Below are 22,980 nucleotides of genomic sequence, written 5' to 3'. Positions count from 1 at the left end.
ACAGCGTGAAAAGGGCAAAAGCTAATTTTCAGTTAGCAAAACAGAAGTAATTTCCAGAGCACAGAACATCACAGCATTTTTTTTTTATTGTGTTAACGACAACCTAAAAGTCATTGTGAATTAGCCCATGGGAAAACTATTACAAAGCTTTAGCTTCAAATTCATCTTCAAAAGCAATGTCGATGTATGGATTCAGATTTCATAATACATCAATGCTTCAAAGACAGGAGATTGGAGGGATGGGTGATGCCATCTGAATCATTATGATACAAGGCAAGTGGAGGGTACCATCCAGCTTTGTAGAATTACTAAATCTTTTGGACCCAGAATTTTAGGGGTGAGGTCTTTTTCCATCCTGACAAACTCCTGCAGGAGAAGGGTGTCTGGAACCTATGCTTGACAGAATTGATCCCGCAACAAAAATCCCAGTGGGTGATAAATGCAGCTGTCCTCCACACCCACAGGGGATGCGGAGCAGCCAGGCTCCTGGGTGGTAGGAGAACTACCTGTGGGTGCTGGAAACCGTTGTGCCACATGTGCGGCTGTTCAGCAAGAGCAGGCGGGGATGTGCTGGAGCCGTCTGAGTGTAGGATGTCAAAGGGCTCTGGGTCAATCCTCTCCCTGCTGTGAATCTGTAAAGGGAGATCCATTGTGGGAAGGCTTCCAGATGAGACAAGAGGGCAGAACCCGCAGGCACAATGTGGGGAAAAGGCAACAGCGGAGCTGTCTCAGACTTACCAATCAACAGTGCAGGAAACACAGTTGCTACTCTTGCAAAGATTTCTGTCCAGTTCAATTTACTGAAAGTCTGATGCATTCTAACCTGCTGCTAAAGTCCTCACATTTCTCTCTCTGACAGTGACAAGGCTTGTTTTGCTTTTCCTGTTAGCAGATTAATTGATGCTAACCCTTCATTCTTATTGTTTGACCAAATTATAGGGATGTGAAATTTATGCTAATAACACGCATCTGGATTTTCTATCCACCTGTGCTCACAGAGATACTTCAACAGGAGCCTTTACCAGCACTAATTCCCTCCTGGGCCATGCAAGCTCCCTATTACACTGTGCTTTTCCAGAACTGGAAAGACTGTGGCTGCTTTTACACAAACACATCAGGTGCGCTTCTCTGGTCCCTGTACAGCAGAGTGGGAATTAGCTTTGAAGCTGGGAGTTACTGCCTCAGCCATCGTGAAACTCAGCAAAGAGTATGCAGCTGCAGTGCAGGAGAGCTGGCAGTCACTGCCCTTGCCATTTATGTATTCTTCAAAGAGACAGTTACTGCTTAAAGGCCCCTCTGCTGTGATACTGTCACGGAGAAATATCATGGAACTTTAAAGGCATTTAAAACAAAACAAAACTTATTATCCTTTTCCTGTACTCCCTGCAAAATCTTGACCTCTATCACTGAGTACTTAAAGCAGAAAAGATGTTGTTCGGAGACTCATTAAAAATCCACTACTTGACACAAACTACAAATAACTCTACAGCACTATAAAGTAGAATAACAGCAAGTCTGACATTTCTGATGGAGTTTTCTCCCTTCCTTGCTTCACGTGGTGAGCTGTAACTGTTCTTCTGCAGCTACAGCACATTAAAGCACCATGACTCCCTCATTCTTGGTCTGCACTGCATTCATATGCTTTACCTGCTCTTCATTGTATGTGTCTTGCAGCATCGACTGAACTTTCTCCAAATTGCACTTCACTTCATTCAACTTCAAGGAAAGAGCCTCTGTTTGTTGTTGGTAGTCTGCACTATGTCCACAATCTTCCAGTAAAAAAACGACCTTTTGTTCAATCTCTGACAACATCACCTAGAAGGGACAGCAGTCAATTATTCATTCTTAGAAGCACAACACTCCTTTGCTGATAACATTTTGAAGCCAATGCTCACACTTTCCCTGTCTGAACATAACAGAAACATACAAGCAAAAAGAGAAATAGCTGCAAACCCCCTAGATTTTCTCCAATATAGTTGCTTTTTATTCTGAACGATTAAATACATTTTATACAAACTTAGTCTTAAAACTGTTTCAAAAAATGGCCTCCGCAAGAAGTTATATTAACTCAGATATGGAGTAATAAAAGAGGAGAGCAGACATGATGAGACTCCATTTGGATGCAACCAAGATGACAACACACTGCAATGAGGAGGAGGCTGTGCACAGATTAATCACATCACCCTTTAGGAGGAATGATGCTGAATTACCAAGACATAGTAATGTTACCATGTGTCAGCCAGGCCATTGTAAACTGTTGGGATCTGGTTTTTGATTCGAACTGCTGTGAATCAAAGTGCATCTCTGCATTACTTTAAACTTATGTTTTTAAGGTGTGGAGACAGGTACCATGGCTCAGCTGCAAAGTAATTAACCGCAATAAATTAACTGCTTTACATCATACATCCATCTCTAGAGACTGCTTCTGCTTCACGCTATGTGTATTTTTCTGTGTAGATCTTCACTCGGTTGGAAAAGCCTTCCTCCCCACCGAGTTCACCTCTAAACATTGAACCAAACTGTTAAAAGGCAACAGGAATTCAGCAGCGCTTACAGCTGCCTGAAGGCTGCTTGTTTTTACTACTTGGAACTGCTCTGTCAAAGCCTATGCTGACACAAACCCCGAATGGGATCCAGACACAGCCAGCTACTTGGGTGCATTCAGGTTCCTGATTACCAGAGTTCAGCGCCCGAGCCCTCAGCTGAATCACAGCCTAAATCCGAGGCACTTCTTGGCACGCACTCAGTTCCTATTAAAAAAACCCACCCAACAACAACAAAACAGCTGGAAATGTCTCCTAGTAATTTAAAATGGGGACATTTTGGTATTGGCTCCTTTACGAGGAGTGAAGTTTGTTGCTTTAGGTAGACTCAGTGCTTGAAGGAAACTGGTCCACCAGACTGACACTGCGAGGAGCTTCAAAGCATCACGCCTGCAGGTTTTCTTTTAATCTGCACACCAGAGAAAAAAGCTGCGTGCCAGGACTCCCTCCCACCACAGCTTCTCACGCCAGTTCTGTTTTCCTCCGCCCATTTTCACCAACAGGTACCACCCACTCGTTTCCTTCCACTGCCATCCGGGGCAAGAGGCTGCCCTAGAAATATGACAGGAGGTCCAAATATCGTCACTGCTCACAGAAGGAAGGGGAAAAGCCCCTATCTTTCTACCTATACTGTCAGCTTATGGCAAAAAGTGCAAAAGAAGAATTTACCAGCTCGGAAGCTATCTTATACCAGTCTTTTAAATCACTCTGACAAAAATAGGAAGCGAAAATGTCTAAAGACAAAAACAAACAAACAAAAAACCCCCACAAAACAAAAAACAAACAAGAAAACCTTTTCTTTCTAGCTGATTTATCATGATTGAGACCAATGAAAAATTGTCTCTTAATAGAGGATTCAAACTATACTGAGGCACGTTTCTCAAAATAATCCAACGAAAAACAAAGCTTTAAAAACACTCAAGAGTTCTACCTAAATCCTCCAGATGCATAAAGTTCCCAACTCTAAAACCAGGTATTTTAACTAAACCCTTGGAAAGCTGCACCTGAAACTGAGGCCAAGTGGTTACCCGTTTTCTGCACAGTGTAATGAAGTCGATTAAGCCAAGAAGCAGTAAACACAGCTTTTCTGCAGACACACACCCCAGGGAAGGGCAATTTGTTTGGATGGCAGCAGCAAACTGACCGCTCCATCTTACCTGGTAATCAGCAAGCTGCAGTTCCACCATCTGCTGCATTTTGGGGGTCCGGTGGTCTGACCCTAGGGACACTTTAGTTTTGTCTAGCCATTGCTCCAGCTCGGCAACTTGGGCCTGGCACACCTGGAGGATCGTTTCTGGCTCAGGCCTACCGCCATCCACCGCGTTCTCCGTGTCTCCCGCCTTCCCTCGAGAGCCCCAGGTGGCGTTGGGGACAGGAGGCGGCGTGTCGCTCTGAAGCAAAGCACATGAAAGAAACATGGTTATTTATCTGGTTTTTTTCTTTCTTTCTTTCCCTTCCCCTTTCCAGTGGGAAACATTTAACTCGCACACTCACAGAGCTGCGAAACCACTCGGCCACCGTGTTCCCAGATTGGAAAAAAAAAAAAAAAAATAAAAGGAAAAGCGAAAAAGAAGGGGAAAGTCGGCAGGCAGGAGATCCGGGATCTGGTGTAACAGGTTTCCAGGCAGGGATGGGATCTGCCCTTGCACAGGTTTACCTGAGTGCACAGGAAGCGGGATGACTCACGGGTAACCAGTGCTCCCCCGAGGAGAGGTGTTTTTCTGTGCGACTTAGATGTAAAAGCCATGTAGTTTAAAGCTGCAAAGCAAGCTGTTGGGCAACACTTATAAACTACTTGCATGTTTGGTTCCAACAGTCAAATACGCTTTATTGGGGCTGTAGGTCACACAGAAAAAAAAACAGTGTATTTTTAAGTATGTCTTGTTTGCCCTCCTTTAAGAAGCAATATCGCACACTTCCATAGTAAGAAGTAGTCTAAAGTCCTTGGAAATAACAGCAGTTGTTTGGAAGGCTGTTCAGGTATGTATATCCTCCACACATGCAAATACTAGTACTTAGAAAGTACATCAAGGAAAACACCACAAGAACAAAACTACCTGTAGATTCCCACAGCTCTAGAGCATATATTCAGGTATTCAAGATGGTCAATGGTAGTGTGCAATCACCATGTTAAAATGAGATTCAGAAGAAAATCAGAGAGCAAAAAAGCATTATCTCAGCTATCAATGTCTTTCATTAATCATTACTGATCTTGTTTGCCTCTGAGATAGTGTGGGACAGTGCCATTAAACACAGAGAGTAAATCTTAGAATACAGATACCAGAACAGTCTAAATATGTCTACTGAGGTACACATGACTGAAGAAATAAAAAAATACCAGCTTACTTCACCTGAAATTTCCCACTCTAGTTCTAAGCCTGTTTTAGTTCATTCATTTAAATAATAAAACATTACACATGTATAATACCATGCATGACTCCCTTTCGTCACACACTATGTGTACACAAGCATTTAGATTACACTTACGGCATTCTCTGCCCCTCCCCAGTTAGACATTTTTACTGCAGTAAACTTTATCCTCTACAGAAATAGAAACTCCGATATGTAGTCAAATTAGTGGAATAAAACAAACCTGCGTTGTCTGCACAGGTGTTCATGCGTCCATCACAAATTTATGTACCAAGAGCGATGCCATGGAGACGCCATGGGATGGACAGTTACCATGGCTCAATTGTCAGACAGTGGATTCACAGAAGAATCATAGAATGGTTTGGGTCGGGAGAGATCTTCAAAGCTCATCCAGTCCAACCCCCTGCCATGAGCAGGGACATCTTCACCCAGCTCAGGTTGCTCAGAGCCCCGTCCAGCCTGGCCTGGGATGGGGCATCCACCACCTCTGTGGGCAACCTGGGCCAGAGTTTCACCACTCCCATAGTGAAAAACTTCTTCCTTATATGTCACCCAAATTTACCCTCTTTTAGCTTAAAACTATTACCCCTTGCCCTGTCACAACAAGCCCTGCTAAAAAGTCTCTCCCCATCTTTCTTATAGGCCCTTTTTAAGTATGGAAAGGCCACAATAAGGTCTCCCCGGAACCTTCTCTTCTCCAGGCTGAACAACTCTAATTCTCTCAGCCTGTTCTCATAGGAGAGGTGCGTCATCCCTCTGATCATTTCTGTGGCTCCTCTGGTCTCTCTCCAACAGGTCCATGACTTTCCTGTGTTGAGGACCCCAGAGCTGGATGCAGGACTCCAGATGATTCCATAGAATCATAGAATCTCACCAGAGCAGAGGGGAAGAATCCCATCCCTTGACCTGCTGGCCACACTTCTTTTGATGCAGCCCAGGATATGGTTGGCTGTTTGGGCTGTGAGCGCACATCGTTGGCTCCCATCCGCTTTTCATTCACTGGTACCCCCAAGTCTTTCTCCACAGGGCTGCTCTCAATCCCTTCATAGAATTGTACAATCAGAATCATAGAATCGTTAAGTTGGAAAAGACCTCTAAAATCAAGTCCAATCACTACCCTAGCACTGCCAAGTCCACCACTAAACCATCTACATGTCTCCTAAACACCTCCAGGGATGGTGACTCCACCACTTCCCTGGGCAGTCTGTTCCAACACCTGACAACCCTTTTGGGGAAGAAATTTTCCTAATATCTAATCTAAGCCTCCCCTGGTGCAACTTGAGGCCATTTCCTCTTGTCCTATCACTTGCTACTTGGGAGAAGAGACCAACATCCTCCATGCTACAATCTCCTTTCAGGTATTTGTAGAGAGTGATAAGGTCTCTCCTGAGTCTCCTTTTCTCCAGGCTACACAACCCCAGATCCCTCAGCCACTCCTCATAAGGCTTGTGTTCCAGACCCTTCACCAGCTTCATTGCTCTTCTTTGGACATGCTCCAGCACTTCAATGTCTTTCTCGTAGTGAAAGGCCCCAAACCAAACCCAGTATTCAAGGTACCGCCTCATAGTGCCAGTAGTGATACCAGGGAGTGCCCCAACCCAGGTGCAGGACCTTGCACTTGGCCTTGTTGAACCTCATAAGGTTCACATTGGTCCACTTCTCAAGCTTGTCCAGGTCCCTCTGGATGGCACCCCATCCCTCATGCATGTCAACTGCACCACTCAGCTTGGTGTCTTCTGCAAACTTGCTGGGGGTGCACTTGATCCCGCTATATCGTTGATGAAGATATTAAATAGTACTGGTCCCAACAGAGATCCCTGAGCAACACCACACATCACCGATCTCCATCTGGACATTGAGCCATTGACCACTACCCTCTGGATGCGACCATCCAACCAATTCCTCATCCACTAAACAGTCCACCCATCAAATCCATACGTTCCCAATTCAGAGAGAAGGATGTTGTGGGGAGCTGTGTCAAAGGCCTCACAGAAGTCCAGATAGATGACATCCATAGCTCTTCCCTTAACCACTGATGTAGGTACTCCACTCTAGAAGGCCACTAGGTTGGTCAGGCAGGACTCACTCTTGGTGAAGCCATGCTGGCTATCTCAAATCACCTCTCTGTCTTCCAAGTGCATTAGCACAGCTTCTAGGAGGATCTGTTCCATGATCTTCCCTGGCACAGAGGTGAGGCTGCGAGGTTGGTAGTTCCTGGGGTCCTCCTTTCTACCTTTTTTAAAAAAGGGTGCGATGTTTCTCTTTCCCAGTCACCAGGGACTTCACCTGACTACCATGACTTTTCAAATATCACCGAGAGTGGCTTGTCAACTACATCAGCCAATTCTCTCAGGACTCTGGGATGCATTTCATCAGGTCCCATAGACTTATGTACGTTCAGGTTCCTCAGGTGGTCACAAGCCTAATCTGCTCTTATAGTTGGAGGGACTTTGCTCCCCCATCTTGTAGTTCATCCACTCAAGAGGTGATGGAAGACAGGCCGCCAGTGAAGACCGAGACAAAAAAGTTTTTGAGTACCTCAGCCTTCTCCTTGTCTGTTGTTACGAGTTTGTGTTCAGTCTTTTGCCAGTTGTGTTCATCAGGGGAGCTACACCTTGACCTTCCTTTTCTGGCTGACATACCTATAGAAGCCCTTATTATCCTTCGCATCGCTTGCCAAGTTCAGCTCCAGCTGCACCTTGACCTTCCTGACCCGATCGCTACACAACTGGGCAGTGTCCCTATACTCTTCCCAGGATCCCTGTCCCTGCTTCCACTGCCTGTGCATTTCCTTCTTGTCCTTTAGTTTGACCAGGAAGTCTTGACTCAGCTCTCCTTACCTGATTTCTTACACCTGAGGATCAAGAGCTCTTGTGCTCTATGGAAAGTGGCCTTAAAGATCTGCCAGCTCTGATCTGCTCCCTTGTCCCTAAGGGCAATTTCCCAGGGGGTCCAACTGATTAACTCCTTGAGCAGCTGGAAGCTGGCTTTCCTAAAATTCAGGCTCCTGACTTTACTCTTCGCCTGTCTTGCATCCCTGAGGACTGAGAACTCCATGAGCACATGACCGCTGCAGCCCAGGCTGCCACCAATCTTCATGTCACTGATTAGCTCACTTGTATTGATGACCATCAGGTCCAGTATTGCATCCCCCCCAGCAGGGCTGTCTATTACGTGGCTTAAGAACTTATCCTCCATGCACTCCAGGAGTCTCCTCAATTGCCTACAGCTCACTGTGCTACTTTTCCAGCAGATGTCAGGATGGTTGAAGTCCTGCAGCAGGACAAGAGCCTGTAAGTGCGATGACTCCTGTGGCTGGAGTAGGAAGGTTTCACCAATAGTCTCCCACAGATCAGGTGGTCTGTAGTAGACACCAATCACAAGGTTTCTTTTGTTGCCTCAGTCTCTGATTCTTACCCACAAGCTTTCGACCTGCTTATGGCCATTCTTCACACTCTATCTATCTCTTGATGGAGAGGGCAACCCCTCCACCCCTCCTTCCTCACCTGTCCCTTCTGAACAGTCTGTAGCCATTGATCGCTGCACTCCAGTCATGGGATCTGTCCCAACAAGTTTCAGTAATAGCACTAGGTTATAGCTTTCTGGCAGCATAGTGGCTTCCAGCTCCTCCTGTTTGTTGCTCATGCTGCATGCATCAGCGTAGAGGCACTTCAGTTGGGCTGTTGGCCGTGTCACCTTCTTAGAGGAACATCCCTTAATTCCTTTGTGGCATTTCACCAGCGTTTCCTTGTTGGCTCCTATTACCTCAGGAGCCCCTGGCTCATCTCTGTAAGGCTTCCAGTGTGCTCCAGCATGGCCAACGTCTCAAAGCAACAGGCTGAGGGCCCTCACTAGCACCCCGTTCCCCTAACCTTGGCATGTTGTCCCACAGCTTGTCACAGGCAAGCCTGGTATTAACCCCTTCTCCCTTCAAGTCTAGTTTAAAGCTCTGTCAGTGAGCCCCACTAGCTCATGAGCAAAGATCCTCTTCACCCTTTGCAAGTGGTGAATACCCTCTGATGCTACCAGGCCTGGTGTCGTGTAGACCATCCCATTATCAAAAACCCCAAAATTGTGGCAGTGACACCAGTCACAGAACCAAGTATTTATAGACTGGGTCCATCTGTTTTTTCCTATATCGCTTCCTGCAACTGGAAGGATAGAGGAAAAAAAATTAATTGTGCTCCAGATTCTCTTTCTAACTGTCCCAAGGCCCAGAAGTCTCCTTTGATTGCCCTTGGACTACATACACATTGTGGCTTCATCACCACCCACATGGAATAACAGTAATGGGTAACAGTCTGAGGGCCCTACCAGGCTGAGAAGCTTCCTGGTGATGTCCTTAACCTGTCCCCCAGGGAGGCAGCAGACTTGCCTAAGAGGAGGGTCTGTCCAGCATATTGGGCTCCATTTCCCTCAGAAGGGAGTTACCTACTCGTCTTTTCTTCCTCGTCCAGTAATCCAAATTTTTTTTCTGAATCTTAAATTGTGTTTTAGGCTGCTATAACTGAATTTGGAAGCAGGTATGTTTGCATGGGAGAGACAACATGCCAGAGAGAGGAAATGGTATCATGTAGCAATCACTAAAATGGAATTATTTAATTTTAGCATGCAGTTAATCTCTAAATGGAGAACATAAATATAATGACTGCATAAATCTCTACACATACACACATCTCTAGGGAAAATAAATAGATTTAACATTTATAAAAAGAAATGTCTTCCTTTCTCCAAATAGTAATTGATCTTGTAAACAAACCATTTAACAAAAACAAACAAACAAAAACATTCACTCACTACAGGGAGCTGTGTAGCATATGGAAATGTCACAGTGTAGCTAAACACTGAAGTGGAAAAGATGTGTCCTGGTTTTGTTAAAAACAGGTTTCTCTTTTAGTGAATTTCCCTGTCAGCTAAAGTCTTCTTACTAACTGCAGTTTTCCTGAAAGTTAGATACATGTTTTGGTAGACATAGCAATGGAATGCAAGGTCATTGATAACGATGCATCCTGTGAGATGTGCAAGCAGGAGGTGAACTGTAACTGACCAACTAAGTATTCCATCCCATTCACGTGATACTTCATATACAAGTGGGGGATCATGAGGATCTCCTTCCTCTTCCTTATGGCCAACATTGAGAGAGAACCTTGCGAGTTGTCCCTGCAAACTGAGGCCTAGGGACAGACTGAATCCAGTTCCGGTTGGCAGCGGAGTCCAGTCCAGGACTTCGGGTGCCGGCCCCACATCTGCCGGAGCAGCTGCCGGGACTTTCAAGATTGTTTTTGTGTATTTTGTATTATTTTCTCTATTTTTATTAGTAGCATTAGTAAAACATTTTTAATTTTTCCAACTCTCTTCTCTCTGTCCTTCTTTCCCTCCCAATCGCCTGTCCTTAGTGGGAAGGGGGGAGAGGCGAGGGGAAGTGGGGGAGATGGGAGAGAGAGGGGGTTAACAATACATCTGCCACGGTTTTATTGTCACCCCGCAATCAAACCACGACAGATGTTGCAAGCAAAAAAGCTGTCTGCTATGGTCCGAGAAAGAAGGTCTTCTCTAAAAATACCTGTCTAGTTGAGCAGAGAAGGACCCTGACTCACAGCCTGACCGCTCTCTCCCCTCAGACCACAGAACCACCATGTCTGGCTCAAGAAACTGCTCCACTGAACTTTTGTACCACTGTGTCCAACAGGCTCTGGGTGTCCCTGAAGGCAAGACACTGACAAAATAAAGTGGTGATGCACAGAGGTGCCAGGAGGGCGTATGACGTCTTGTAAGGCTTCTGGAGAGCCAAAAAGTTCAGCTGGAGGTTAAGTCTCTTGAATACAGGTGTCTAAATTCCCATTATCCTCAATGGAGATTTACTCAGTGCAGCCAGGAGTTCGGCTCAGCCTAACACAGATAAGAAGTGTGAGCTCAGGTGAACTGCTTGCTCTGCTTGGCTACTGCAGTGACTCCATCTCCTGCAGCCGCAAAGGCAGCTTAGATATGTCCTGCACATGCAGAGACCAACAGCATCACAGCACAGCAGAGAGAAAAAATACAGAGAGATCACACATACAATTACATCATCTATAATACATTCACAGGAGGCTATTTTTTAATACCAATACAGAATATCTTGTGCTGCTGGCTGGGTTTTAGTAGTTTGCTATGTTTTTTTAAACTATGAATTAAAGATTAAGCATGATGGAAGGAGTCAGGGTGAATGGGAGACAAAGTGACCTGGGGGCCTGTTCTTCCACGCTCTAAACCCAGGAAGAGCTGAGGCTGCTCTACTCTCAGTCTGCTGCTCCTGGCCTTCCCAGAGCATCCATGTCTCTCTCTATACACTCTTTTGTATGTAACGTATAGGCTGCTGCCCACTCCTCCCTTAGTCTGTGCATATCTTCTACAAAGCATCAACACATAGGAGTGTCAATCTCCTTAATTTCTCCTTTAACTGCCACTTAAAAATCCCATAGCTGATGTATGTTTACATCACCTGAACCCCTCCATTCATGCCTGTATGAATGCCAGCATCTCATTTCCTGAAAATACTCATTTTTTTCCCTTGCAAATTGCATTTCCAATGAGCAAATCAAAATGTATTTATTATCACCCAAAGCACCAATATGAAGAGGCCTGCAAAGGGTTGTAGGTATCCTACCATACCATAAACACTGCAACAAACTCCAGTAGCATAACCATAATGAAACAGGACCTGTGCCCACGAGGTAGGTTAGAGAAGGTCACCTGGTTCAGCCTGCCTCAGGCCTTCAAACTCACCGTAGCCTGACTGCCATCACCCGTGCCAGGGCCTTCAGTGCTCTGCAAAGTTCGCATAGGTGTTTCCTCACCACGTTTACTGTGTGATTGCATTATCTCATCCGCATCCTGTAGAGAGAGAGGCAACAGTGGAAGTATTTGTGTCATTATTGCCCTATTATGCTAGAGAAGCCTCAAAGAGCAGCAGTCACTCAACCTATAATGGTCCTGGCCCGAGAGTATTCACAGAGAGAATTTCTCTTACACCTGTAACATTGTTATACAGTAACTAACAACTGAGCTATCACAACATTATCGAGACACCATGAAGAGAACAGAATGCCACCAAAATTGTAGCCAATTGAGTGTCTTAGATGCTGATCTCATGTACAAAGAGAAGCTCTTCCACAAATCATCCCCCAACAAAATGCACATTTTACAACCTTTCCAGCAATTAGTGAAATAAATTGCTGCTACCAAATGTGAATTTCTATCTATAGGGTTTTTGTCAAGCTAGAAAAAATTAATATAGAATCATAGAATAATTTTGGCTGGAAAAGACCCTTAATCTCACTGAGTCCAACCAATATGTGCAACAGGAAAAGAGATTTTAAATAACAAGTGTGATATGGAAGATGGAGGACCTGAATAAGACTGTCATGTCCTGCATTTCTACAGCAATTTTGCTTTGCAGACTTCAGCAATACCTAGGACTTCCGCAGACCTTTTCCACAAGTATGAGTTCCCATCTTCGTGGAGATAAACCTGAGTGCATTACCTGAACAATGCCATCTGACAAGGTACCAGAAGACCAGGAGGTTGTGCTGTCTTCCTTGTGCCTTTCATCATCTCTTTCTGAAGGCCAGAAGCTCGCATCTTGCTCTGTGGCTGCACTTCCCTTTGAAAGCAGCAAAAGCTCAGCATTAGCTTGTGAAGAGGAAGCTCAGATATTCCTTCAGGCAATGTAAATGACTGCAAAGTACTTTGCTCTATTTCTGCCTTGTTTATCTATATCGTGTTTTCCAAATCCCACTTCTTCCCTGGCTCTATAGCTCTGCTGCAAGATGAATAGCAGCTGGATGACATTGACAGTTTTCTCCACCAACCTCAGAGTAACCCAATTTTTTTACACTATTTAAAAATGTAAAAAAACAACAGAAAAAAAAAAATCTTTCTCCAGTCCTATCCCCTAAGAAGCCCTGTATGTAAAGAAAACTGCACCAATGAAGGTGAAGAACCAGAACCTTGAAACTAAAGTGCTTTGATCAGAGTACTAAGACACCACCTGTAGCCAAGATGTTTGGACTTCTTCACACTGTCTAGCCATGGAGTTTCATCCTTGCCTAGCCTAAAGCAATCCCTCCAATACTCTACCACCTCTTTGCCACATTTCCTTTTGATTCTTGTTGCAAGGATGTAGCAAAAAGGGTAATTAATATCCATAGCAAGGACTTCAGAGAAATGGAAATTCTTCAAAACGTGGCTGAGGCCGTAGTCCCTCCCAGGAGATGCAGATGACAGCAGCTGGTCACTACCAGCCCAGGCAGTCTGTGACCTGCTGGGCAAGCTGCGCTCACCAGCACTTCTGCACAATCCTGATTTCATTCATCTTGTTCGGTCTGTAGGCTGCAGCATAATGTGCAGAAAGTTTCATGGATTTTTTTTTTTTTTTCCTCTTTTTCCAAAAGCTATTAACTTCATTATGAAACTTTCCTCTCCTGCGGCTCACCTGGGCATTCAGACTCCCCAGATTCAGAGCAATCTGCTGAGCTGTGTCTCCAATTTTGTCTCATTCTCCAAGAATCTCTCCTATTTTAACTTCATTCCCAATAGTCTGATCATGCCCTTTTTTCCCTAAGCTCAAACACACAAATAATTTTGGTTGTTTCTTTTAAGTTTTAGCACTTCAGAGGGTGACTAATTCTGTCTGAACCCCACCCCCACATGTAAACTTTGGCATTTAGGCTCATGTTTTGCCACTAAAACTTCCATGAAGTAGGTGCTACTTTACAAGCAATCCCACCAAAAGCAGGATCACAGAATGAGGTGCTGTGTAATATTGGTTTAGTAATATTGGTAAGCTGGCTCCAGTGCAATTTCTTCAATTACTATCCTAGAGTGATAATAGATACTTCAATTTGTTCTGAAGTATTTTGGATTTACACATTTTTCATAATTTGTCCTGTACCAAAATCTTTTATCTTACATAAACAGATGTATACATAAGATATACTGAACTCACCTTGCTGTGGAATGAATAGTCTTCTGATTCTTCATCTAAGGCAGGCAGAAGAGACATCGCTCCTCTTTTTTTCAACTAAAAATACACACAGAGACAACCCAATTATACATTACAAGAATAGTAAAAGACTCTACTGCCTGTAAACCAAAAGAAAGTTGCCACTTGGGGTCCACTTTTGGAGAAGCACTGAACATCTGCCACCCTACATTAAAGTAATTGAAAGCTGCAGGTACTAAGCACCTCTGAAAATTGGGACTTTTCTCTATGCTGTAATATTTCAATATCACAGCTATAACTGCAATAAATTCCATTCTGCTCCATGAAAACAATTTACTGAAAATCTCAGAAAAACTCGTTTTCAACAACACTACACATTGAGAATTTTGCTGTTGAGTGCTTGATGCAAACTTCATGTTGGATCTGCTTCTGCTAAAAATAAGCAGAGGCAAACTTCTCTCCTGCCTTCTTCTAGACATTCATCACACTCAGTCCTTCTGGGACCATTCAGAAGCACAAAGGGGAGGAGAAGCAGTATTGATTCACAGCTGCAAAGGTGCTCCTCTCTCACATGCCACTCCTCCTGGAGGAAGAGGGGTTATTTACCTTCCCTCTTCAGCGCTCAGTGATTACAATGTGATGCTCCACTTACCTGCTGACCAGAAACATCAGTCCCAATCAAGTCACTGTGTTCCAATACAGAAGCTGTGGGTTCGTCTCCTGATTCAGACACTTCTTGCTGTAAGTGCTGGTGAAGCTCAGCCATTGAATTCTTCATCCCGGTAAGGATATCTTCCTTTCTTTGGCACAGCTTTATAATTTCTTCTTTTACAGCTTCCATATCCCCCTAAGGAGCAATAACATCTGTAAGCATCTATTTTTTTACTTAACCAAACAATAACGCAACAGATGATACCAGTGGCGCATCTTACTGGGACTGGGGCTATTTGACTTTTTTCCTTTTTCTGGGCATTGGGACAGTTCCCCATTGCCACTGCAGGAGATGTCCAGATACATGCAAAACAGCAGCAGCAGATTCAGCTCAGGACAGCACTTGCCGCCTGCAACGCAGAAGTTGGTAGTCTGGAAGGAAATGGGAAAGGCTGGATAACTAACTCTGACTAGGTCCTGCATAGCCATGCGAATACTAGTTTCCTTTGGGACAGAGGGAATGCAGCTGGGTGACATTACTCTGTGTGTCACAGCAGGTGATGTTGCTTCCAGCTACCTTCTCTGGAAACCGGACACAAAACACTTGGGATAGCCTTGATGAGGGCAAAGACAGCAATAAGGGTAGCTCAGGGTTGAGTCTTTGCTGATTCTGGCCTAAAAGAACAAAACACAAACCATTCAGTGGGTTTTAGTGACATGGCAAGGGACAAAACTATCCCATGTCTTTGAATGTTATATATGGAGAAATGGCCCCCAACAGAGTACTGGGTCTGTTCAGCCTGGAGAAGAGAAGCTGAGAGGGGATCTCATCAATGTTTATAAATATCTCAAAGGTGGGAGTCAAGAGGATGAACCAGTGGTGCCCAACAACGGGACGAAGGGCAATGGGCACAGGCTGAAGCACAGGAGGTTCCATCTGAATATGAGGAGAAACTTCTTTACTTTGAGGGTGCCAGAGCCTGGAACAGGCTGCCCAGAGAGGTTGTGGAGTCTCCTTCTCTGGAGACATTCAAGACCTGCTTGGAGACATTCCTGTGTGATCTGCTCTGGTGAACCTGCTTTAGCAGGTGGGTTGGACTATATGATCTCCAGAGGCCCCTTCCAACCCCAATCATTCTGTGATTCTGTGAAAGTACAAGGAAAATATTTAATGTTCTGCAGGGATTAAACAATAACCCAAGTAACTCTGTGCTAACAAAGGGGAAAAATAAATCTGTCTTGGTCTCCTCCCTGGCCATGACATTTCTCTAGCCAGTGCTCTGTCCTTAGAGCTTTCTGCTAGTGCCTCTCCTTACCAGCCCATCTCCAGGTGAGCAAAGAAAGCACAAGTAACAGAGTAAGACAGGGTGGGGAATAAAATGCCCCACTCACTTCATTACCGAAAGTCCTAAAGATCTTTGAAGCATTGTTGCTTGCTCATAAAACTGAAACGTGGCTAAATAACCCATTGCACACTAGGTTCAGTACATCAGAGCAAGCTTTGATGGTAGGCTTGAAATAGTAACAGTATTTATTCCACACCATGCTCTATCATGGTGTGAATAACACCATGCAAGTAATAACCTGTGACAGATGAAAGCAGTGAGACTGCTGGTTCTGTCTCGACTACAGCTTCTTCTGTTAATAACACTAGTGTGGCTGCATGACAGGGAAGGTGGAGGCAGGAACCCCAGTGAATCTTCAAAGAACATGGGAACTCTGCTCAGATAAGGTGTTTTTTTTCCTTTTGTATACTCAAAAACACAAGGTAAAATCTTCCAAAGGTAGAGGAAAGAAAAAGTCATCTGTGGCATATTTTTATAAATGTCCACTAAGAACAGTATTTCTATTTGTTTCATTGCAGGAGGAGACTTTACAGCGTACGTTTACCAGTTACCAGCAAAAAACCTCCTCAGAAAACAAATCTTTATTAACATCAGTTCATCTGAAGCCCCTCAATAAGATGGGCAATTCCATTGCCCACTTCTATTCTTGAAATGCTACAATTGTGAAATGGATTTTCTTCTGAAAAAAGAGCTTTTAAACAGAAAGCCCTACACTCAAAGACAAAAACAAGCAAGAATCAGGAAATGAGTCATGCTTAGTACTATCATCAAGCCACCAACATCCAACCACCTGAAAGCAGAGCAGCTATGTACTTAGCAACCTACTAAGTGATTATAGTTATTAGGGCAGTACAATCTACGTGTATTAACTTTATTGTGACTGCCTGCAAAAAGCTGAGCATTTCAGAGGCACTTTACAAACAGTTATTACACTTAATTAGTAATTTCCTGACTTTTGGAGTGCTGTTTTTAAAACACATCTTATTTTCCATTAAATAATCAATTCATCCATTACAGAAAGCAGCTGACTGCAGGGAGAAAAGCAACATATGTTTATCAGTTGATGAAAACACAGTGTGGCAGTGAGGACGAGGAAAGGAGTCTAAAGAATCTAATCCTAACCAGAATCATCAAAAGTACTACTGCATGGTCAGTGATCAGAAATGGACTCGGTTCTCCCCTTAGGCACTATCCCAAGCTGTTACCTCAGCAGCATTAGCAAGATGCTGAGCTATCAGCACTGCGTATTTTCTCAAGAGAAAACTGTCAGCTGCCATGAAAGGAGCACTCTAAATTTCCCTTAGAATTTGATACAGGTACGAATGACACATCCAAGTCAATAAGAAATATATTATGAAAGATATACCCAACTTGCAAACTGATATTAATTCTAATATCTCTTGGTATATGTCAACTTACATATGCACAGTCACACTGTGGCAGTCAGTTGCCTGCTTGGCTGTGGCAGGGAGGGGAAGCACGCTGCTATTTCTCAGTGTTCTGCATCATCATGATCAGTGCTAGTCAGGACAAGTAACAGATATGAGAGAGAAAACAATGAAACCCACCTCTGGACAATGAGTCTTCTCAGCCAGTGGTTGATCTTCATGTGATATTTCAACCAAGTGGTTCTTTAAGAATTGTTTCAACTTTTCAATTTCTTGCTCACATTCTTCTGTTTTCTTGACAGCTTCCTGTGAAATAGTAATCCTCATAGATAATTTTGAAGTAGTACAGAAACAAACTAATCAGTAATGCAACAAACTTGTTCTGAAGAGTGAAGGAAATGCAGAGTGCCGAAGCCTCCTTTGCAGCTGTAGTTTAATGTAAAAGAAACTGTGTTTGTTTGACTAACTTTGCACAACCCTATCCTCGTTAAGTTTATTACTCAGTTGCTAAAAACAAACAAACTGCTCTATCTGTAAGTCAAAGTACGGTGCAGTATTCTGCCTGGGAGCACATCTTTGCTTACTCCAGAATAGAGCTATGAAATTGGCTGTAAAAAGAAAATGTGGCATGTTTAATCACATTCACTACAATTAAGAACTGGTTGGAAAAAAAAAAAAAAAAAAAAAAAAAGAGAAATTACAGGGTTTCATATCACGTTAGAAAGCCTACCTGGTTTTTATTGGTGCTCAGGTCTTTACTGCCAGCTAGTTCTGCACTGAGCAAAACTGAACTGTGCTGTACACCAGCTGTACACTGCAGCTCAGAGGATAAACCAACCACAGTACCTGACAATTTGAATACTTCCTATAAAAATGATAAGTATTTCCACTTTGTGTGAGTTTCCTCTTCTTACATGACTTGCCGTAAAACATATTATATGTTATAAACAGCCAAATGCACTTTTACTCATTTGACAGTGGCAGCAAAATCTCATCAACCCCCCCATGCAGAAATCAGCAATCTCCCCACACACATCGCTCATGTTTGTCAGCCACAGCCTTTCACAATGTCTCAGGTATTTAAGAAATTGTTACATATCCAAATCAGAATATTTTGTGAAAACATTCAATTTGCAGAACGTTTGGTGCCTCTGTGTTTTCCGACCTGTGAGCTGAGAACCAAAGAATAGCTAAGGATTATTCCTCAGGTGTCTGCAAAAGATGACAAAGAAAATGCAGCCAATTGTCAACAGGCTTGAACTTACTCTACTGACGGCAGCATCTGAACAGCCTGACAGGTTGAAAAATCTCTCTGCAAAATGTGCACAGACTCTGCCTTTCAGAGCAGAGAGTTTCTCCTGCTATGAACAGTAGCAGTGCCATTTCTTCAGTCACTTCTTCACAGTAGCACTCCCTCACCATGAAATGCAAACTAATCAGGTTCTAAATGATTTTTTTTTCTAACAGGTTTTAAAAGGAAGAAAAAACTATTTTCCCCACTTAAAAAAAAAAAGCCAAATTGGAGAGGAAGATATTTAATTGTGGCCTGTAAACTTAATGCTATAGCTGAAGAATCAGAGGAAAAAAACTAGTAGGTTTTTCCTGCTCAGTTTTAACGAGACACTAAGAGGGAAATTCTCTTACTCATACCTTCACTTCCACATGAACAGGACTGTTTAGTAATAGGTAAAATGCATCATACTACCTCTATTTCCTTGACTAACTAAAGAATATTAATATTTTGTATACAGACTCCAATTTATTCTGTCACAGGCCAATATGTGAATAGAGCCACTTGCCCAAAAATAACTCATCTATTTGCTGCTTTCCACTGAAGGTCCAAAAAAAAAATCTTATTTTATCCTTTTCCTAATATAACATAAATTATGCCATATATGTGGGACTGAATCTCTTCCAAGAAGCATTGCCTCTCTTTTGAGTTATTTCTTGCTTAACATCTGCTCTTTACTTTTCATATTGTGTTAATACTAGAAGAAAAGGCCCACCTGCCCGCAGCGCTCGTGCAGGCAGGCATTGTGTTTGTTATGGAAGAGCTTACTAAAAATGAGCACAGTAACTCATCAGATATGCAAATAACGCCACTCTCTTGCACAGAAAACTGGTAGGAGCAGCTGTGGCTTCCAGCTCCTCTTCCTGATGATGTTATTTCGGTAGCGATAGGTGTGGTACTTGACAGGCCATAATAAAAGACAGAGGGCAACATTCCATACAGGTCTAAGTCACCTAAAATCCTGACCCAAAGCATTTCTGTTACCTATTACAGGTTTTCTTTCTGTTATACTTTTTCAGGTGTTGTGCTCCAACTTAATTATACAAGTTAGTAGCACGATATCCTATTGCATCACCGATAGCAAAATAGGAGCAAACACATCCAAACACTAAGATTTCAAAACTAATCCTCAAGACAAAAATAACTGTGTATATATTTGTACATGAAGCTTTCCCCCCATTAGTCGTCCTGTCTAACGGGATCCTTACTACCTTTCTAAGGCAGCACTCAAAATGCCATCCTTTAACAGCTTTATCCTTTGTTATGCCTTAGCTGGTGCTAGACTTGCATTGTGGTACTGCCGCTTTCAATCCATTCAACAGGACTGCAAAATCTTTTTTGCACAGTTTGATGTCCCAGCTGCCAAGAATTGCAATTTTTCCAATCTGTTTTCTCACAAAGAAATTTCATTCAGCTACAGATTGTTGGGTGCCTATAACATAAAGGCAAATGCTGAGCAAAAAAAGGTTACGGCTATTTCGAAAGGGAGAAAAATCTAAACCTTGACCTAATACTCCATATAAACCAGTTAGAAGTCTCATGATAACACTTTATAATCGCAAAGAACCCCGTTTCTGATGTTTTCAAAGTGTTTTGAAAATTCTTGAGTATTTAACCTGTTAACTCTCTCAAAAATGTATGGTTTTTTACCACATCCATTTTCCAGACATAAGAAATGATATGGACTAAAAAAAAAAGATCGTAGGGGTCATATGGACCTCACATAGTCATTCCTTCTATCTGAACTCCAAGCATGCATTAGTCATGTAGCAGGTTTGAGTTTTTCTTTTGGTGTGGTGCCCTTAGTTTCACAAACTGAAAATCAAAGATGGACATTCAGGTTTTAGCTGCCACATATGTCTGCTTGTCCTTGGAAAATGCCCAGTAGGAAGTTATGTGTTTTAAAGAATTCTGCTTTACTGTCATTGGTTTGGAAAATCAAATCAGCAAAGATACTGTACTATTTTTCCAGGTACTGCTGTCATCCTGCTGAGAAACAGACAGGTCACGTGGGAATTTTCATATCTCTGCTGACGTGGGAACACGCATAACTGAACTCCAGATTGCCTCCAAGTATACGTACCCTGGGCAATGGAGCGTGATGCAGATATCCCTGAATTAAAACCTTCCTGAGCTGGTACAACCACATTGCTCAGTGAAGTGCTGCAGAGGTACTATTTCAGGTTTGCAGCCAGCATTGCTGATTCATAACTCTTACTGCCCGGGAGTTAACACCCACTGGCCCCCCAGCACTGCCTTCTCCCGCAGCCGTGGGTCACGCCGATGCTGTTACATCACTTCTGTTTCCAAACCTGGTCCAGCCAACAGCATCTCCAAGTCCCCTGTCACATGTTCACTTATGCAGGAACATCCTTGCATGGCACCTTCTGAGGGCAGGAGTTGGCCTGCCTCAAAACAATTAATTAACCAAGTGACAGTGGTGGAAAATAGTCACCTTCCTGGCTCACTGATCTGAGAATATCATCTTCAGGAACAGACTTCCCAGCAATTTCTATCTCATGGCTTTCAACAAAGAACGTCCATGTTCAAGATAAGTTTAAGGACTTGAATGTTGCCGATGCATCTGCATATAACACTGGACTTCAATCACCAGTTGTGCAAACCTGGGTCATAAGACACTTAGGCCTTAATTTCTTCTACAATATGCTAAATCACATGATGTCAGTTGTGACTGAACTGGAAAACTGAAATGGATTTCAAGACTACCCAGTGTGCCTCATTGTAGTATCAAATTACACAGGAAAAAAACAGAACCAAAAGAATCCCCCAAACCTTTACAGAGAAGACAAAGTACGTACACTATATACCTGTAAAAACAATATTGTCTAGTGATCAAAATTATTATAAAATAAAGATGGTTTAGGTGATAACGAAGAGAAAAAAAAAAATCAAATACCTCCAGTAGGTCATTTTGTTCCTTAGTAATTTTTTCTAATTTCTTCAATTCTCTCAAGAGTTGTCTTGCTCTCTGGAAGACGGAGAAAGGTTGCGTTTTCACCCCTGGTAGCTGAAGTAACTCTTCGTAGGACTGTATATGAACAACGGTCTTCTGCATGGGACCAATGTGGTCAAGTATAACCTATTAGGATACAGGACAGATGATGGATGTGATACTGAGTTTGAAAAACCAACCCCGAAAATGTATACTACTGTCATGATGTGCAAAAGTTTTTTTTGGTGAGATTCTCATTTAAGAAGGAAGAATATTTTAATCTTGGAACAAATAAGTGAAAATCCGTGGTGAGGTTGTCTAAACCAAGAGGAAGACAAACCTTAGATTTACAATTCTGCTGTTTCTGCATATACATACATAAAGTTTGTACAGTGACAAAAAAGGGTCACATTCAGATTGTTTACTATTTACTAAGCGTGTCATCTCAAAGTAGCACATTTTTGGCAGTGAAGACAGTTAGAAAACTGGTGCAAACCCTTTGATGTGACTCTAGCCTACTTTAGTTTTCCTTATTTGTGATGCAAACCGGCCATGAAACGTCCTATGTTAAAGCTCGCCGTTTTATGATGGTCCTACAAACGGTCTTATGAACACAACTGAAATGATGAACCGGTATGGAAGCCGGGAGAAATCTCTGAAGATGGCTTTTCTCTCAAAGACCATATCACAATGGCCCAAGCAGATGCAGTTTACAATCGCCTTTATCAGTTTTGGACGAACAGAAATGTGCAGTTTCATACCACAATACATGTTTTAAGGAAGACTCAGTGATCAACTAAGAAAAGACAGACTCATAACTTCAGTTCTCCTAAAGAAATATGAAATCCCACTGAGGCCACATTCAGCTGAGAATTTCAGAAGAAAAAAAAAATAAATACAAACCACCTCTGGGCCTTTTCATTACTAATATTCTTGCTGAATTCCCTCTCAAGAAGATCTAATTTTAAAAGGCACCAATTGGAATAGAGATGCTTATTCTCTTATTCATTCAGGATTTTTTTGTTCTTAGCATACTATCCAGGCTTCAATTTAAAATTAGGAAGTAGGTGAACATTATTTTCTATTTCTATTTCTATATCTATTCTATTTCTAACAGAATAAATATTACTTAGTTTTTTCATGGAATGTGGCCATTACAAAATCGTTCTCTGGATAACAGAGCTATGAGAGGTACAATTATATATTTATCCCTCTCCTGAAACTGAAACCATGCTTTCTGCATTTCAGTCAGCTAACAATGTGGACTGTATATGGTATGAAAGAAAAGATACCATAATGATTTACTCAAGCAGAGAAAGGACAACCATCTGGCCAAGGTATCTTTGCAGTGAAGTTCCTGCATGATGAAATGGTTTTATGGTAAGTCACTCCAGCCTATGTTTCCAGAAACATCTGCTAAATTTTGCCTCCATTTTTGGAAAAACAGGGTCTGAT

At 42.8% G+C, this 22,980-nt stretch overlaps 1 protein-coding gene across 4 annotated transcripts in view; it reads right to left on the bottom strand.

The window, feature by feature from the left end:
- SYNE2 (spectrin repeat containing nuclear envelope protein 2) overlaps window positions 1-22,980 on the bottom strand; it is a 198,803-nt gene that overhangs the window by 75,847 nt on the left and 99,976 nt on the right. For all 4 annotated transcript variants that reach the window (XM_065635633.1, XM_065635635.1, XM_065635637.1 and 1 more), the window contains 9 exons: window positions 21,490-21,672; window positions 17,462-17,587; window positions 14,549-14,743; window positions 13,900-13,974; window positions 12,436-12,555; window positions 11,679-11,786; window positions 3,701-3,934; window positions 1,648-1,815; window positions 507-632 (listed from right to left, as the gene is read on the bottom strand). In XM_065635633.1, the coding sequence (XP_065491705.1) occupies window positions 507-632; window positions 1,648-1,815; window positions 3,701-3,934; window positions 11,679-11,786; window positions 12,436-12,555; window positions 13,900-13,974; window positions 14,549-14,743; window positions 17,462-17,587; window positions 21,490-21,672 (1,335 nt within the window). The remainder of the gene's footprint in view (window positions 1-506; window positions 633-1,647; window positions 1,816-3,700; window positions 3,935-11,678; window positions 11,787-12,435; window positions 12,556-13,899; window positions 13,975-14,548; window positions 14,744-17,461; window positions 17,588-21,489; window positions 21,673-22,980) is intronic.

The sequence above is a fragment of the Caloenas nicobarica genome, chromosome 5, assembly GCF_036013445.1.
Source record: "Caloenas nicobarica isolate bCalNic1 chromosome 5, bCalNic1.hap1, whole genome shotgun sequence".
Classification (NCBI taxonomy): domain Eukaryota; kingdom Metazoa; phylum Chordata; class Aves; order Columbiformes; family Columbidae; genus Caloenas; species Caloenas nicobarica.
Note: the sequence above shows the minus strand (reverse complement) of the source record. Positions and strands in the feature narration are given on the sequence as shown.